At 44.8% G+C, this 18,559-nt stretch overlaps 1 protein-coding gene across 3 annotated transcripts in view; it reads right to left on the bottom strand.

Moving 5' to 3' along the window:
* The window catches only part of LOC117354104 (alkylglycerol monooxygenase-like), a 375,767-nt gene that overhangs the window by 138,901 nt on the left and 218,307 nt on the right, over positions 1 to 18,559 (bottom strand). Inside the window, exon 13 of one of the 3 annotated variants that reach the window (XM_033930983.1) lies at positions 17,491 to 17,539. The exons of the other annotated variants lie outside the window; for them this stretch is intronic. Coding sequence (XP_033786874.1) covers positions 17,522 to 17,539 — 18 coding nt within the window. The 3' untranslated portion in view covers positions 17,491 to 17,521. Of the gene's footprint in view, positions 1 to 17,490; positions 17,540 to 18,559 lie in introns of those variants that run through there. 3 annotated transcript variants of the gene reach the window in all.

The following is an 18,559-nucleotide window of genomic DNA, read 5'->3' as shown; positions in this document are numbered from 1 at the left end:
GTGCAGCTGTGAGCATCTTTGTGGTTTCCACACCTGCTTTACCAAAATAGTGCAGCTCAAGAACCAGGAGGATAGATTGAGGTATCTGGCCTTTACTTCCATCACCTTCCGTGAAAGGAAGTAAAACCCACATGTCTCATTTGGATTCTCCTGGTGTGGAGCCAACTCATACTAGCAGTAACCCTATTCGTTAACAACATATCTACCACAGTGACTTATATTCTCTTCCTTATGTAGCCATTTACTTTGGAACAGGGACTGGCTTACTTTGCACATCATAGCTGAGATGTTGTCATCTACCTACAGTTGCATATACCCTTGCATTCACTTACTTTTTTCCTAGATTCTGCAATGATTTGACATCAAAGTGGCTAGCAGGTAATAGAATGAATGACAGACCCCAATAAAGATTGTCAAACTTTCTATATGTCACCTTGTTGTTATATTGAAAAGGGCCCATTCAGCAGTCCCTCCTGAACCCCTATCTACCTTGGACTCTGTCCACTAAACTTCTGATGCTACAAGGTTAAAACCACACAGGAAAGTTTAAACCATAACCAACTTTTTTATTAAAATATAAACTTTTTAAAACTTGGAAAACTTTTTTTTTAAATAACTATTTACATACACATAACACAGGGAAAGAGGGTGGGTGCCCCCCAAGAGCAGCTTGAGCTACCTCAGGCGAGGGGGGCGGAAGAGGTGCAGTCATTGAGAGGGTGTATGGCTGCTGGCACCATGCCCTCTTTCGGCTATCAGCCGCAAGAGGGCATGTTCCATCCTCTCCACACACCCTCTCAATACCTGCACCTCCTCCAAGATGGCAGAGTAGGCCGCCATCTCCCTGGCCACCCCCTCCTGAGGCTGGTCGGGCTGCTCCTGGGGGGGAACAGCAAGGAAAGGGGGTGGGATGGGAACAGGAAGGGCAGGAGAGTGAGGGGAAGGGCTATGGGTGGGGGAAGGGGAAGGTCCAACAGGGGATGGTGGTGGTGGTCCTGGAGGTAGTGGTGGGGCAGGCGGTGGGGGTCCAGGGGGCAGTGGTGGGGCAGGCAGTCCAGGGGGCAGTGGTGGGGGCAGTGGTGGAGGTCCAGGGGGCAGTGGTGGTGTGGGCGGTCCTGAGGGCTGCCAGGCCTCCTCCTCCTCCTCTATCTCCTCCTCTATCTCCTCCTCTTCCTCCTCCATCTCCTCTTCCTCCTCTGCCGAGGACCAGGGTGGGGCTCCCTCCATCACCTGCGGGGCCTCCTGAGGGGGTGCCTGCGCTGCTGCTTGACAAGAGAGAAATAGGATACAGTCAGATATGTCCACAACACTTTTGAACATGACATTATTTACTACGTTATTTTCTTCAAATGCTAATAACAGGATGCAAAGCACCTACTCCACTGTAAACATCAAAATGTAGCGTAAGTAAGTGAGGCAAGTAGAACACCATAAAGCCATTGTGACATGATATCACAATAGCAGCTTTACTGCAGATTTTATGATTAAGAATGGTTTACAGCTACTCAAGCATTTTCATCTATTTATTCTGGTAAGCTGATCACAAAGAAACACACGCTGGACTCATTACTCACCGGCTTGTGCACGCAATTCCTCCCTCACCCCCTCAAGGAAGGCCCGCTCCTGGCGCCTCAGCAGTCGCCCCCTTTTCCTGAGATCCTCAACCTGGATAATAGAGAGAAAGAAAGAACAGAGAGGGAGGGATATGATGAGTGCCATCTAGCACTATGGCATAACATGTTTACTTAAGTATTGACCTCTATAAGCACAAAAAATGGAGTACACTGCCCTCCAAGAGCCCCTATCCGCTTTGGTGTCTGCCTCCACCCCCTTCTGCCACATGTTTTACATGAATTTATTCACGTACACCAGCATTTCCCCTTTCTGTGCTGGAGGCATCGCTATCTCTCTACTGTACCTGGGACAGTGGGGGGGGGGGGGGGAGGGGGGGTGTGAGGTGACATGGACAGCATCACAAGGAGGAGGTGGGATTGAACTCACAACCCCAGGGTGCTGAGGCTGTAGCCTATCAGCACTGCCCCACATTACAGCATGTCCTGGTGAGCTTACAATCATGCAGCAGGGGCAATAAAATAGTTTGGTCAGAAGAAGCAGCGTGGCTTGAAACCCCTGACGTCAGAGTACTGACGCTGTCACTTTAAACGTCATGCCACTATCTCCCTAGACCAGCAGATTGATACAGGAGTGTTTAAGGTATTTGAAATGACATAGCAGCACTTTGGGAAAGTTGATGTCAAGATGTTTCGATTACAAATGTGAAGCTTGTGACCCAAAAATTAGTTGTGTGCATGTTGTGAATGGAATAGATGCCTTCTAGGAGCTGAATTTGTCATTTGAAATCCTACTACTGCTCCTTTGGGATGTGCTTTAATTTCAGTATTCAATGTAAAAGATTTATTATGCACAATTGTAGTTTTTCAAAGGAATCAAAATTTACCCACAAAAACATGAACAATTTGATTGAGACAGGTTTCCATCATTACATTTTACATGATTATTTGTGAGGGCCTGACTTGGAATACTTACTTCCCTGGGACAGGAGGCTCTACGATTGTAGCGCCGGGTCAGGCGGGTCCAGGAGTCCCTGAACTGCAGGTATGACCTGCGATGGCCTGCCACTCTGAAATAGTGGTGCTCATGCACTAAAAAGAGCCTGGCCAGCAGCCTGGAGTCTTCAGTGGTGAAGTTTGGCTGTCTCCTGGCAGCCATTTTAGGAGAAATAACTGCGTATGAAGAACGGGCGATTCTATGACGTCACAACGCATAAAAACGCGATGACGTGTTTGTGCCGCTTGGGCGTGCTTGCAGCAGCCGCTCCGCGCTACATCAACACTATAGATTACATCCTAAACCACGCCGATATAGCTGTTATACAAAAAAGTACAGCAGAACGCTTAGAAGCTTACCATGTAAACCTAATGAAACTTCACCTCCCCCAAACACAATGACAATTTGTAAATTAAATAAATGAAGATTGGGAAGTGAGGTTCACATATTTTAGCTTAGCTATGCATGGGTGGGTGGAAAAACAAAATCATATTCTGTCTTTGGTAACCTTAGTCAGGACTTGAACCCCTGACCTTTGGGGAAGATACAAGTAGTGCTTTTAAGCACTGAGCTATGTTGGGGACTTGGGAATGGGAGTCTCCAGAAATGGCTATAGGTACAAGCTTTGAGAAGGGGTAATCATTGCAAGTATTTACAGGTGTATTTGATCTATGCACACCCAATGACTGTGCAAACAGATTTCAAAATTGTAACGGTTATGACGTCAGACGCTACATCGGCGTCGAGAGTATATAAGGATCTTTAAAAAATCATTATTTTGTCTCCTTTAGACTCCCGTGCGTTCGTGCTTCTGGTGGTTGATTTGTGATAGTGTGACTTTGTACTGTGATTGTATTGTTTCTCCTTTCCCCCATCTTCTCCCTTTTGTTGTGTACTTGTCAGTTGTGTCTTTGGTCTGGTATTGGTTTGAGAGATGATTGATGAGTTTGAGTTTGTCTTACATGTGGTGGCCCATGATAGATTGCTGCGCAGAGGAAGGGGTCTGGTGGCGGCCCCGGCCCCAGCCCTGGCCCTGGCCCTGGCCCCGGCCCCGGGGCGTGGGCAGGTTAGAGGTAGAGGAAGAGGTCCGGCTGTGGCCCTGGGGCGTGGCCAGGTTGGAGGCAGAGGCCCAGGCCGACGCCGACGCCAGGCCCCCAGGGTATATAGGCCCAGGGCAAACTTCCTTGATATGACAGATGAGCGGTGTATTGGTCTCTTTAGATTTAATCGGGAGACCATAGTTCATCTCTGTGAGCAACTGCAGGTGGATTTGGAGCGCACCACTCTTAGGGGACATTCCCTTCCAGTTTATGTACAAGTAACTACAGCCCTGGGGTTTTTGGCTACAGGAACCTTCCAAAGGCCCCTGGGAGCTGGGGCTGGCATCAGTCAACCGTCTGTATCCAGGATAATCAATAAGTTTTTGGAAGTCTTTTTAAGGCGTATTGCTATGTATATCCAGTTTCCGATGAGTGAGGCAGAGCGGCGACGCACAATGAGGGGTTTTGCTCAACTGGCACGTTTCCCCTCTGTCCTGGGAGCTATAGACTGCACACACGTAGCACTCAGACCACCTGCTGAAACTGAAAGGCAATTTAGGAACCGGAGGGCATATCATTCCATGAACATGCAGGTGGTCTGTAGTGCTACCATGGAGGTGACAGATGTGTGTGCCAGCTTTCCAGGGTCCTGCCACGACGCTTATATCCTGGCCCACTCCGGCCTAGGTGGCAGGTTCCAGAGGGGTGAAATCCAAGGTGGATGGCTGGTTGGTGAGTTAACGTACTACTGCAGATAAAGCTTTGCTACATTAACCGCCTTTCTCTCATTTTACCACAGGGTCATGGCTAACTTTGGAGGTGATGCAGAACAATGGACAACAGATATGTGCCCCTTTTCTAATATTGTTTCTCCTTGCAGGTGATCGTGCCTATCCCCTGAGGACATGGTTGATGACCCCAATTGTGCGTCCCCAACAGCCAGAGGAGGAGCGATATAACCGGGCCCTGAACACCACAAGGACCATCGTGGAACGTGCGTTTGGGTTGCTCAAGTCCCGCTTTAGATGTCTACACCGCTCAGGAGGGCAACTGCTGTACAGGCCCGACAAGGTGTCCAGGATGTTTGTTGCCTGCTGCATGCTACATAACCTAGCGCTGAGAAGACGGATGCCAGACCCTCCTGAGCCGGTCCAAGACAGTGACGATGATGAGGACATCCAAGCTAGACGCAGGCCTCTACCTGAGCAAGAAGAGCGTAGGAGAGGGCAGGTGGTCAGGGACAACCTAATAAGAGCCCATTTCTTGGGATAATGGTGAGTATATTTATGTGAACCCCAAACAGCTTCTCTCTCTCTGTCTGTCTCTGTCTCATGTGAGTGAATGTGATGATGCCTCTTTCTCTAGGCTGAAGTTAAAGTTCAGATGTCCCTGACCAGCAAAGCAAGAAGTTATTGGTAGCAGCTCAAGTATTAAAGGTAGAATAATAGGTAAGCTATCTTTGTTTTTGGCCTCATTCACTATGTTGCTCCTGTATATCATTCCATTAGCAGGCTTTATGATGAATTGCCCACATGTCAAATAGCTAACAGCTTTCATACTCTTGTTGCAGGTTGGATGTCCAAGACTTTCATCGTCACCAGACAAGGGCATCGTAATGTGCTTCTCGATGGCCTGGTATGAGCTAGCAGTTTAGGACCTCTTGGTTTTTTGTTGTTTTACCAACAACAAATTGTATATTGACACATGCTGGTGTTAGGTTAGCATGTGTGTTGATTGAACACCCCCTTAGTTTTAGGTATAAATGACATCTATATTGGGAGCTCAGAGAAAGCAGATTGGATGAGTTATACTGCTAAAATGTTAAAACTATGGCTATCAGAAGCCTATATGCTGCTCAGCTTTCCACACCTTGTAGGAGTTAATGATGGTATGGGTCTACAAGTTTCTGTGTAGAATAAGACTAGCACCCCCCCCCCCTCCCTTCTCCATGCTGGTACTTCAAGTTCAACTGAAGCTATAGGATAACTGTAGGTATTGTAACAGTTTGAGGTGGGGGACTTTTCCAATGTATTAACATGCTTCCCCTCTTTGCAGGTGTTCGGGCCCAGCTGATCTCCTCCTCCTCCTCATGTGGCTAGCATCTCATCGTGAAGCTGTTCCTGTGATACGGGCAGATCCTGTGACGTATTCCTGATACTTGTGCATAGGTAGGTATGAGACATTTGTGCTCACTTCTACTAACCTTCAACATTCCAACCAGTGTGTGTAGGTTATTAGCTCACATATGGACTCTGTAACAAGGAGGATGGCTTTTATTTCCCTTGCTTCTCTGGCATAAACCTCTGGCCTTTATTCTCTGACCTCCTTACTTTCCTGTCTTTTTCCTACATCCTGCCTTACCCTACCATGAGGAAATCTTAATATTTCACAGGCACTGACATTGTACCCTTTCCTCCTGTAGGCTGGGAGTTGATTTGGACCTAGGAGTGGCTTACTCTGTATACCGGTGTAGCTGTGATCCATCTCAGCAAACTGCAGTTGCATGTGTTACAATTTCACACCGCTTTTCTGGACTTTTGAGTGTCAATGAAATGACATAATATTCTACAATAAAAATCTTAAACCACTTAAGGATGTTGTGATTACTTACCAAAGGAATGCCATTATTGTAGCATATAGGACGGCGAATGTTAAGCGCCTAAACGGAATAGATCAACTCCTTCAGCTGACACAATACTCATTTGAATAAAATTACAAGATACAGACCAATCACATCTCATTTTCATCTGAAACAGCACATTAGCAATAGCAGATACAAAACATTTGAAAAGTTGAATTTGTGTGTGATCAAGACAGCACTTTTGAACTATGTATTCAACCATACTTGAGAATATGGATTTCGAGTCAGTGAAAGCAGTGCTTTAAACCATTGACCTACCACTTTTTTGTGTCAGCTAATTGTGATATGATAGCTAAGCTGATTATACCTTGGCACATCACTAAGGTATGCTATGACAGGGGAACCAGAGACACAGGTGTAGGTCAGTGAGTAAAAGCACTATCTCGATCATCTGTAGGTTGTGAGTTCAAGTCCCGGCTTGTCTTTTACTTGTGGCATATCTACCTTCCAGGTGCACCTTGATGATGTCACAATGAGATCAGCATTGTGCTGCTTGCTACTTCCTCTTCCTGTGAACTGGAAGCCACATTCAGGTTGAATCAGTGTTTTGATTCTGTTTCTTGTTGTGAAGAATGAGCTGATTGTTGCAATGTTTTAAGACCAGGAGAGTCTTCTTTCAAGCAACCTCTCTGAAATAATGTCTCTGGCAAATCGAAAGAAAGCTTATTGCATGACTTAGGTGCCTTTTCTACCAGTCTTTGTGGAACTTAAACAAAGTTTATATGAGGTCTATATGGTGTTCAAAGTCCTATCCTTTCCACTTCCCTGGGACATGAGGCTCTTCTGTTATACCACCAGGTCAGGCAAATCCAGGAGTTTCTCAATTGCAGATATGACCTGTGATGGCCAGGCACTACAAAGTAGTGATGCTCGTTTGGTAGGAAGAGCCTGGTTTGGCTGTGTCCTGGCTGCCATTTTATAGGAAATAACTGCATATGAAGAACAAGTATAGGAAAAAACATCGATGACGTATATATGCCTCATGGGCGTACTTGAAGCAGCTACTATACTCTACATCAATACAGTTCATTACATGCGCAACGACGCCGATATCGCTGTTATACAAAAATGTACAGCAGAACGCTTAGAAGCTTACCATGTAAACCTATTGAAACTTCTCCTGCCCCAAACACAATGACGTTATAAATTAAATAATGCATGTTTGGGTGGGTGGAAAAAAAAATTATTCTGTCTTTGGTAACCTTAGTCAGGACTTGAACCCCTGACCTTTGGAACATACATGCAGTGCTTTTAAGCACTGAGCTATGTTGGGGACTTGGGAATGGGAGTCTCCAGAAATGGCTTTAGGTACAAGCTTTGAGAAGGGGTAATCATTGCAAGTATCTACAGGTATATTTGATCTAAGAACACCCAATGAACGTCCAAAACGATTTCAAAATTCTAACGGCTTCTATAATGTCAGATGCTACTTTATGGTTAGGGTTAGGGCTACAGTTAAGTAGCTCGGTAGCTCAGTTAGTAAACAAGCTGTACCAGTTATCCATAGGTTATGAGTTCAACTCGCAGCTTGTCTTTTACTTGATTATAACATGAGGGGTTTATGCTGCAGGAGTGTGTTGTTGGGGTGTTGCAGGGGTGTCTAGGATGACACAGAATAGTCACTTGCATTTTCTACAATGCATTTGAATTTCTTAAGATGAAACCTTAGTGAGCCGGGAGCAAGGTCACCGCAGCCTCACACCTCAGATGAAAAGGTTAATTTATGAGCGATCTGGGACAGTCTTCAGCGACTCGGAGCCCTCCTCCCGGCTGGCCAGAAGGAGGAAGCTTTGGCGGTGGTGATTTTGGTGGTGAGGGAGGGAGGGAGGGAGGGGGGGAGTCACCTGGCTGCTGCATCTGCACTCCTGCTGGCCACAGACCTACTGATCACAGAGCAGAGATCACAGAAGCACGCAGGTATGTGCGCATGCGTGGCTAGGGTTTATATATATACACGTATCACATCTAATTTTCATCACAAACACATTAGCGAGACTATACACAATACATTAAAAAGTTGAGCTTGGGTTTGATAAAATAAACAGCATAATTTTGACTCTGTATTACATTTATTGAACCATACTTAAGAATATGGGTGTTGCATCCGTGACAACAGTGCTTTACACCATTGAGCTACCAGTCTTTTGCCTCAACTGACTGTGATATGATAGCTAAGTAGAGTATACTTTAGCACATTACTAAGGTATGCTATGACAGAGGAATTAGAGACACAGGTGTAGGTCAGTGAGTAAAAGCACTATCTCGATCATCTGTAGGTTGTGAGTTCAAGTCCCGGCTTGTCTTTTACTTGTGGCATATCTACCTTCCAGGTGCACCTTGATGATGTCACAATGAGATCAGCATTGTGCTGCTTGCTATTTCCTCTTCCTGTGAACTGGAAGCCACATTCAGGTTGAATCTGTGTTTTGATTGTGTTTCTTGTGAAGAATGAACTGATAGTAGGAATGTTTTAAGACCAGGAGAGTGTTCTTTGGAGCAAGATATCACTTCTAAACTATCCTCTCTGAAATAATGTCTCTGGCAAATCGAGAGAAAGCTTATTGGATGACTTAGGGTGCCTTTCCTGCCAGTCTTTGTGGAAGTTAAACGAAGTTTATAAAAAGTCTATATGGTGTTCAAAGTCCTATCCTTTCCACTTCTAATAGGAGGTGAGTATGACATTCCTGTATAGCTTTCTGTGTAGCACACATCTACTGGTTCCCACCTTCCATTACTGATAATGTAAGTTCAACACCCACTCGGTACGTTTCATTTTCTAGTTTTCCTTTGAAACATAACATATTTCTTTTCCTTGTATTAATGGTAAATTGTACAATTCTGATACAGTGTTTTAGTTATGTTTTTCATCATCCTATACTTATCAATGCTGAATGTGTGATAATAAAGAGTATATATAAAGTATAATTTAAAAAAAAACAAATAACAAAAAACAAACCCGTACTCACGTCTATCACGGGTCCATTAGAGACGGTTCAGAAACCTGCGTCTATTTTGCGCACGTCTATTTTGAGGGACGTCTATTTTGCGCGACGAGGGACGTCTATTTTACGCACGTCTATTTTGCGGGACGTCTATCTCACGCCTAAATATAGTTAATTGTTATTTACGTTTACCGGACGTCCAAAGCACGCCTAAGTTAAACGTACTAATAGAGAATTTACTCCTCAGAGCACAGGATGGTACATGTTGACAAAATATTGTTACATCTAGGTTCTGCTTCTTGTTATCAGTATGTGAAAATTCAGATACCAAACAAATACTGGACAGACAGAACAGACATAATCAGTAGGCTTGGCTGACAACATGAGTTAGACAAAACAATGGCCAAATATGATTGCTTATGAAACTATACAGTGCTATCCCTAGGCTTATGGGCCTAACAAGCATACAATTATCCACACGCTAAAAACTAAAAATTAGTTTTTAGCACTAGGGTGGTCTGGGGTGGAGATTAGGCGTGTTCTGCACTAATTGGTTAGCACAGCTATAATCCTGTGTGCTAACCAATTAGCGCCTCATTAGTTCATGAGCCCTTACCACCTATAAAATAGGTGACAGTAGGAGCTCACACACTGTTATACACTAATGGGAAAATTAGTGAATGACCATTAATACATAAAATTGTAAAACCAGCCATTTTACTCCTGTGTAAAAATGGCCTTAAAGTGCAGGAATGATTGGAGTAAGGAAGCACTAAGTAGAGAATGACACAGGGAAAAATTTGTCCCCTATCTCTGTGGGATCTATCTCCATCCCCCTCCCATCCCCGCAAGTTCTGTCCATGTCCCATCCCTGCAAGCTCTGTCCTCAACTGCAAAAGTCTTGAACACTTTAAAATTATAATTGTTTGAGGCTTAAGCAGATGAGGACAGAAGCTGACAGGGATAGAACTTGCAGGACGGGACGGGAATGGAGATATATTCTGCAGGGATGGGGAACAAATGTGTCCCATGTCATTCTCTAGCTCTAAGGCCACTTTTTACCAGTTTGGTAAAAAAAAAAAAAAAAAAAAAAAACCTGCTAAGTGAGGATAGGGAGAAAGAGAAAACAAAATGAAGAATGAGAAAGGTATGATATCACATTGCCAGTTGATATGGACCATACAAGGTACTCCTCTAGTTAAAGAATAAGGTTACAAAAATGATTTTTATTGATGCTTTTAAAAAGCATGGCTATCTGCAGGAGTATAATTCTTACTTATTTAGCCATCCCATTGACATAAAACAATGTACTCTTGCAAATTAAAGGAAACAAAAACATAATATAGCTAGTGATTGTGTATAGATGATGAAGCACACCTTAGGGTCAGATATACTATGGGGATTTTCTCATTTTCTGACTATGAGAACATCTGGCCTGAAAGTAGAAACCAGATTTGCCAGTTCAAATAATTGTGCATATTACTCAATGTTGAAAAAATAAAAAGGGTGACAAGGTGATTGTGATGAAATTTAAAGAGATCTGTTGGTTCCATAGCACAATAATTCCAACTGTCACTCAATAACAAAATAGCTTATATTGTTATGACATAGGCAGAATGTTATGCTTCAAGCACAGTGGGTTAACTCTATATTTTGTCTTAACAGTTTCTGTTTTCAGTTATTGGTTTGATGTGTACAGTCTGGTCGTTTTAACACCATCAGACAAATCTTGAGACAAATTGTTTTCACATGTGCCTAGCATCGTGGTTTTTATTATTAAATTATCATTTTAATTATATCTTGGGAAGTCAACTGGATTTAAAAAATATAAAAACAAGAAACAACAGCCTTTTGGACATTTCAGTCCTTTCCCTCCCCTGGGGAAGTAGACTGCTGCACTGTAATATCTGTTCATTAATAAGGAAGATTTTGCCTAACTTCAAAGCATAAAATATTAAAAGGCTTATTATCCACTACACGGCAGGTGTATTTTTATTAGTTCTTCTTTTTGCTATGACTTCATTTGCAGATATCTTGCCAACAGACATTGTTGAAAGCTGCAGTGTAATTACTAGGGAGCGTGCAACATCTGAAGTATTAACCCAGTGATGCTACAGTTCTTCCAGAACTGATTAGAACCAAGTGTTACATCATTGCAAACTGAATAACAGTGCTCCCATATCGTGCTTCCATGTGTGCTGTGTTGAACAATGGTAGACAGAAACCAGGATATTAATTCACAGATCTTGTACTTTGGGTCAAGTCTGTGAGTAATAAAAGCTGTTTCACAGACACTATTGGTTTAGTTTTGGCCAGAAATTTCACACATATTTGAAACATTTATCAAATGGGAAAAATCCAGATTTTCAGGTTATTAAAAAGCATACTCGTCATTGCAATAAAAATATAAGGTGTGTGATAAACACAATGGATACCTATATAACAAGATGATGAATCAAACCATGCACCCCTGTTTATAGCAAAAGTGAAATGGCTCCCCCCTCCCCAAAAACGCAGTACAACTAGTGCTGCCCGATTCACGATTCGAATCGATTCACCAATACACTTCGGGTGAATCGTTTTGAATCGATTTAAAACAAAACAACAAAAAATTGGCCTCTCGATTCGGTGAATGACCTTCCCCCTTGCCCACTAAAGCAGGAGCGGCAGGCTGCCTCTTGCTGGGCAGCCGCTGCCGCTCCTGCTTTAGAGGGCGAGGGGGGAGGGTCAGTTGGGAAGTGCTGGTGTCCGGCTTCCCCCCTGGCCTCCTGCTGGTGTCCGGCTTCCCCCTAGTCTCCCGCGCATCCATTTACCTCATTTCAGCAGCCAGCAGAGAGGATCGCTTGTACTAGCGATCTCTGCAAGCTGCTATAGGCCTTTGGAGCTGTTTCTTCTGCCGCGATCCTGCCTCTGATGTCAGAGGAGGGGCGGGACCATGGCAGAAGGAAGACAGCTCTGAAGACCTCTCTGCAAGCTGCTGAAATGAGGTACATTGATGAGCGGGAGGTCAGGGGGAACACACATTACATTAGAGATTTCTATTCCGCCATTACCTTGCGGTTCAAGGCGGATTACAAAAGATATAAAGAATGGGGGTTACAATGGAAGAATAATAGTCATTTCTAGCGTTGTACGGAGTAGATCATTTGTTGAGAGTTGTAAAGGGTCGATCCATAGTCATTTCTTGAGTTGTTAAGAGTAAGTGTTGTTAGGAGTAAGAGATTTTAAGAGTAGGTGTGGTTAGGACTGTTTCAGGGCTTTCTTGAAGAGTATAGTTTTTATTTCTTTTCTGAAAATCTTGTAGTCTGGGGTGGTTAACAGTAAGTTGGAGATTTGGTTATCTAGTTTTGCAGCTCGAGTGGCTAGAAGGCCATCGTATTGTTTTGACCGTTTTACTTCCTTGATCGGGGGAGGTGTGAATGGGGAGTGCGTTTTTCTATGTCTGGTTGAGGTTGCTTGGATGAGGCGATTGTTTAGGTAGGCTGGGCTATTTCCATTTAGGGTTTTGAATATCATGCAGTAGAATTTAAATAATATTCTTTCTTGGATTGGTAGCCAGTGTGAGTTGATGTAGGCTTCTGTGATGTGATCATGTTTCCTCAGTGAGTAGATGAGTCTCAGAGCTGTATTTTGGATTGTTTGTAGTTGCTTGGTCATCGTGGTAGGGCAGGGGAGGTAGAGGATGTTACAGTAGTCTAGCAATCCTAGGATTAGGGATTGCACTATAAGCTGGAATTGTGTTCTTTCAAAGAATTTCCGGACTTGTCTCAGGTTTCTCATTATTGCGAAGGATTTCTGTATGGTTTTATTTATTTGCAGTTGCATAGTACAGCATCTGTCTATTGTCACTCCTAGTGGTTTTATAGTGGTTTGGATTGGATAGTTGATCGAATTTAGTTCTAAATTGGTTATAGTTTGGACTTTGTCATTTTCGAGGAGGATGAATTTAGTTTTATCTGGGTTGAGTTTCTGTTTGTGCTCTTTCATCCAGGTCGTGACTGTTTCTATTGTTCGACGTATTATGTTTGTCATAGTGGTCTTTGGCTGATCATATGGTATGAGGATGGTGATGTCATCCGCATAACTGTAGGTGGTTATGCCTAGGTTATCCAGGTATGCTCCGAGAGAGGCAGTGTATAGGTTGAAGAGAGTAGGGGATAATGGGGATCCCTGTGGTACGCCGCAAGGGTTTGACCAAGGATCTGATTTTTCTTTGTTTGATTTTACTCTGTAGGTTCTGGATTTTAGGAATCCTTCAAACCAGGAATATACTGTATCTGAGATACCTATTGCATCCAAGATTTGAAGAAGGATGTTATGATCGACTAGGTCAAATGCTGCAGTCAGGTCTAGTTGTATGAGAAGCATTTTTTTTTCCTGTGCTGAGATGTTGTCTGGCTGTGTCCATAAGGGAGCCTAGGAGTGTCTCTGTGCTGAAGTTGGTTCGGAATCCCGATTGCATGGGGTGTAGTAGGTTATGGTCATCTAGATAGTTTGTGAGGAGTTTGGCTACTAGGCCTTCTGTAATTTTGACATATAGCGGTATTGATGCAATGGGTCTGAAGTTGGATGGTTGGTCCGTTGGTCCTTTTGGGTCTTTTTGAATTGGGGTGACGATGATTTCGCTGAGGTCAGTAGGGAAAAAGCCATCTGTGAGTGTAGTTTGTATCCATTGCAGAAGTAGTGTACAGAATTTTACACTGGAGGTGGTAAGGAGATATGCTGGGCAGTGGTTGAGGTCACAGGAGGCGTGGCTGTATTTATTATAGAGTTTATTGAATTCGGACCATTGTGTGATGGGGAAATGAGACCATGTTCTGTCCGCTGCAGTAGATTCTTTTTCTGTGGGGTGAGTTGTAATTTCGTTTAGGTGGGATGGGGTAAAGTTGAGGGTGGCTCTGGCGTTAGTGATTTTGTTCTTGAAATAATCTGCTAAGAGGGTAGCTGAGGGGGGTGGGGTGTTGTTAGTGGTCGTGTAGGGTTTGGTGTCAGTTAGGTCTTTTAATATTTGGAATAATTTTTTGGTATCTTGGGTATCTGTGCCTATAAGGTTTGTGTAGTGAGTTTTTCTCTTGTCTTTTAGTAGGAGTTTATATTGTTTGTTAATTTCTTTCCAGGCGATTTTCGTTTGATCTAGGTTTGTTTTTCTCCATTTTCTTTCTAATCTTCTGCATTGTCTTTTAAGTTGGAGCAGATCGTTGTCAAACCATTGGTCTGATCTTCTACTGGATCTAGTTTTGGTTTGTAGTGGGGCTAGTTCATCCTGGATGTTGGTGGCTAGAATATTCCAGTGAGAGATGAAGTCTTTTGGGTCGCAGTCCTGGAGTGTTTCATCTATTTTTGTCCAGAATACGGTTGGCTCGATATGTTTGCGTGAGGTGTATGTTATTTTTTGGGTTTTAGGTGTGGTTTTGTTCTTGGTCCAGTTAATGCTGAAATTGTAAGTGTAGTGGTCTGACCAGAGGGATGGGGACCAGGTTCCATTGAGTGTTTGAATTGCTGGGGTGGCTGGTTGGTGGGTCATGAAGGCTGCAACGTCAAGTTGATGTCCTTTTTCATGAGTGGTTTGTGGGTTTAGGATTTGGAAGGATAAGGCATTGAGAAAAGCTAGACAGTTTTTTGCTCGTGTGGATTTTGAGTCTTCTAGGTGGAGGTTTAGATCTCCTAGGATAAGGTTATATTCTGCTGTTAAGGAGTTTTGGTAGATGAAGTTTTCAAATTCAGGTCTCGCTGTGGTCCAGTTACCCGGTGATATGTAACAGAGCATGCAGTTTAGTGAGTTTTTTAGTGTGGAGCTTGTGAGATGACAGGCAAGGAAGTCCATTTGTGTGGTGGATGTTTTTTCTTGTACATTTAGGGTTAGGGAGTCTTTGAATATTATTGCTAGTCCTCCTCCTCTTTTTTTCTCTCTGCAGGTCATTGTTATTTTGTATCCCTGCGGGCATACCTCTGTTATTCTGGAGTCTGCGTCTGAGGTTAACCAGGTTTCTGTGAGGAAGAGGCAGTCTAGGTTTTCGGTTTTTATCCAATTTTTTATATGTTCTGTTTTTGATCCTAAGGCTCTGATGTTTACGTAGGCACAAGTTAGAGTAGTGATTTCTGTTTGATTCTTGTGGGTCGTTTCAGGGTAGATGAGTGTTTTAGGAAGAGGTTGAGGTTTGGTTTTAGGAAGTGTTGATCTTTTTCCCCAGGTTATGGTGATGGGATGTTGGGTGCTGGTCTGGTGGTTCGAGTTTCTTGTTAAAAGGGTTCTCCTGTTGTGGAGTTGGAAATTGTTTACAGCTGAGCTTGTGGGTGTGGTGGATAAGTTGTTAGCTACTACTTTCCAGCTGGTAATGAGGAGGATTATTATTAGGGTGGCTTGAGTATGTGTTTGTGGGGATAGCTTCTTCTTTGGTGGCAGTGAGTGGGGGTCTGGACTGGTTCTGAAAGCTTTTGTCCTGTTGTAATTGGTGAGGGAGATAGATCTTGCTGTTTTGTGGTAGATGGGTTCTGCTGTTTGTCTGATCAAATGATTGATCTGTTGGGGACTTCGTGGGGCGGAGCTGGACTCCCACGCGGCCCGAAGTTCCTTCCCTGCGGCAGGAGGTCTGTTTTTCATTGGGGCAGCTCCCGGTTTCATTGGGGCTGCCCTGAAGAGAAGAGGCTGTGTGAGCTGCTATGCAGGGGGCTTCGGGGGGCGGAGCTGGACTCCCATGCGGCCCGAAGTTCCTTCCCTGTGGTAGGAGGTCTGTTTTTCGTTGGGGCAGCTCCCGGTTTCGGTGGGGCTGCCCTGAAGAGAAGAGGCTGTGTGAGCTGCTCTGCAGGGGGCTTCGAGGGGCGGAGCTGGACTCCCACGCGGCCCGAAGTTCCTTCCCTGCGGCAGGAGGTCTGTTTTTCGTTGGGGCAGCTCCCGGTTTCAGTGGGGCTGCCCTGAAGAGAAGAGGCTGTGTGAGCTGCTCTGCAGGGGGCTTCGGGGGGCGGAGCTGGACTCCCACGCGGCCCGAAGTTCCTTTCCTGCGGCAGGAGGTCTGTTTTTCGTTGGGGCAGCTTCCGGTTTCAGTGGGGCTGCCCTGAAGAGAAGAGGCTGTGTGAGCTGCTCTGCAGGGGGCTTCGGGGGGCGGAGCTGGACTCCCACGTGGCCCGAAGTTCTTCCCTGCGGCAGGAGGTCTGTTTTTCGTTGGGGCAGCTCCCGGTTTCAGTGGGGCTGCCCTGAAGAGAAGAGGCTGTGTGAGCTGCTCTGCAGGGGGCTTCGGGAGGCGGAGCTGGACTCTCACGTGGCCCGAAGTTCCTTCCCTGCGGCAGGAGGTCTGTTTTTCGTTGGGGCAGCTCCCGGTTTCAGTGGGGCTGCCCTGAAGAGAAGAGGCTGTGTTAGCTGCTCTGCAGGGGGCTTCGGGGGGCGGAGCTGGACTCCCACGCGGCCCGATGTTCCTTCCCTGTGGCAGGAGGTCTGTTTTTCGTTGGGGCAGCTCCCGGCTTCAGTGGGGCTGCCCCACACATGCCTTCCAGGGGGAGGGGAAGGTCTTCTGGGGGGAGGGATGTATTCCTTTGGGGGTGCTGGTACAGGCCTTCAAGGGTGGGGTGCAGGATTTCAGAGGGGACAGGCCTTCGGGTAGGTGCAGTCCTTCAAGGGGGGGTGCAGGTCTTCAAGGGGGGACAGGCCTTCCAGGATGGTGGCACAGGCCTTCAGGGGGGACAGGCAGGCCTCCAGGAGTGGGATGCAGGCCTTCAGGGTGATGGTGCAGCCTTCAGGAGGGAAAGACCTTCAGGGGAGGGGTCCCTGGTGTAGAAGTACATGGAGGGAGGGAGGGAGGGAAGGGGGAGTTCAAAGAGACGTGCATATACTGGACTTTGGGGGGGAAGAAATAATGAGTCTAAAAACAGGGGAGAAGGAGAGAGATATGGACAATGGGATTTAGGGAGGGAAGGAGCAGAAAGGGAGAGAAGTTGGACACAAGGGATGGTGTGGAGGGGGGGATAGAGATACTGGATAGGAGGGTACTTAGGAAAAGAAAAGAAAGGGAGAGATGGTGGACCCTGGGGTGGTGGGGAAGGAGGGAGAGATGCTGGATGAAAGGGTAGTTGAGAAAAGGTGGATCTGTGGATGGAGACGAAAAAAAAGGAAAGATGCCAGACCTCCGGGGAGGGAAGGGAAATGGAAGGGGAGGATAGAGATGGAAGATGGATGGTTAGCATGGAGAAAGAAAAAAGAAGGAGACCCTGGCAAGCAAGTTATCAGAAGACAATCAGAGCCTGGGACCAGACAACAAAAGGTAGAAAAAATAATTTTATTTTCTGTTTTGTGATTACAATATGTCAGATTTGAAACGTGTATCCTTCCAGAGCTGGTGTTAGACCGCAAACGTGAGCTAGGATTTAACAGAGAGAGGAAATGTATTTTTGTTTGTTTATTTTGTTTACACCACAGCGCCAGTGTTGTTAGGAGAAGGCAAAGGGGGCTATAAAATAAATCCACTAGGATGTTTGAAAAAAAAAAAAAAACAACAAAAAAAAACAATACCCAATTGGGCAGGAAAATCGAACTGAATTGAAAAATCTATTCAATAGGCTGAATTGAATCAAAATTTTTTTTTCCTGAATCAAGCAGCATTAGTTACAACCACCTTAATGGACAAACTATAGGGACATTTTACTGTTATATTAAACAGTTAACATGTTAAGTTATACTAGTTCCAATCCTGCCAAATCATATTGCTACATAGAATTCTGTATAGAGTTAAACATGTTACAAAGAATTATACATGCTATATAAAAAAATTATGCATGCTACATAAAGTTATCAAATTTTGCATAAAATATGAGGCAGCATATCAAAGACAGCATGCATTAAGAGAGACCACGTGGTGAAAACACATTAAATACTTAATGCAGCAATAGGTGGGATTCTGGTGGGAGCAGAGAATGCTTTTCCATGACAGCATGGGTGACTACTGATTGCTGATACCAGAGCTGAAATTACTGCCACCTCAGGAGGACATGTAAATGTTGTAGTGCTATCAAGTAGTACATGCGAGTGTAGGAGGCAGCCAAGAAGTATAAAGCCCTTGGCAGTGCACCTGCTGCCATTTCCCCTTTTCAACTCCTCCCCCTCCTCGAAGTCCAATCTGCATTGCCTTCCCTCAACATATATGATCCCCCTCAACCTGTCTGATCTCCCTCTTTCCATATCCATGGCCCCTCAACGTGTCTTGTCAAATCTGTCCCCCAAATAAACCCTGACCAAGATATCTATGCCCCACCCTAGACCAACAAACCCAGCTACCCAATCCTTATGCTCCCCTTACTCCCCCAACTCCCCTCCCAGACTTACCCAGGAGTCATTCACTTGTACCCCAGAGATACTGGGCAGCAGTGGTCCCCCTTTGCTA

This window comes from Geotrypetes seraphini, chromosome 2 (genome assembly GCF_902459505.1).
Source record: "Geotrypetes seraphini chromosome 2, aGeoSer1.1, whole genome shotgun sequence".
Taxonomy (NCBI): Eukaryota; Metazoa; Chordata; class Amphibia; order Gymnophiona; family Dermophiidae; genus Geotrypetes; species Geotrypetes seraphini.
Note: the sequence above shows the minus strand (reverse complement) of the source record. Positions and strands in the feature narration are given on the sequence as shown.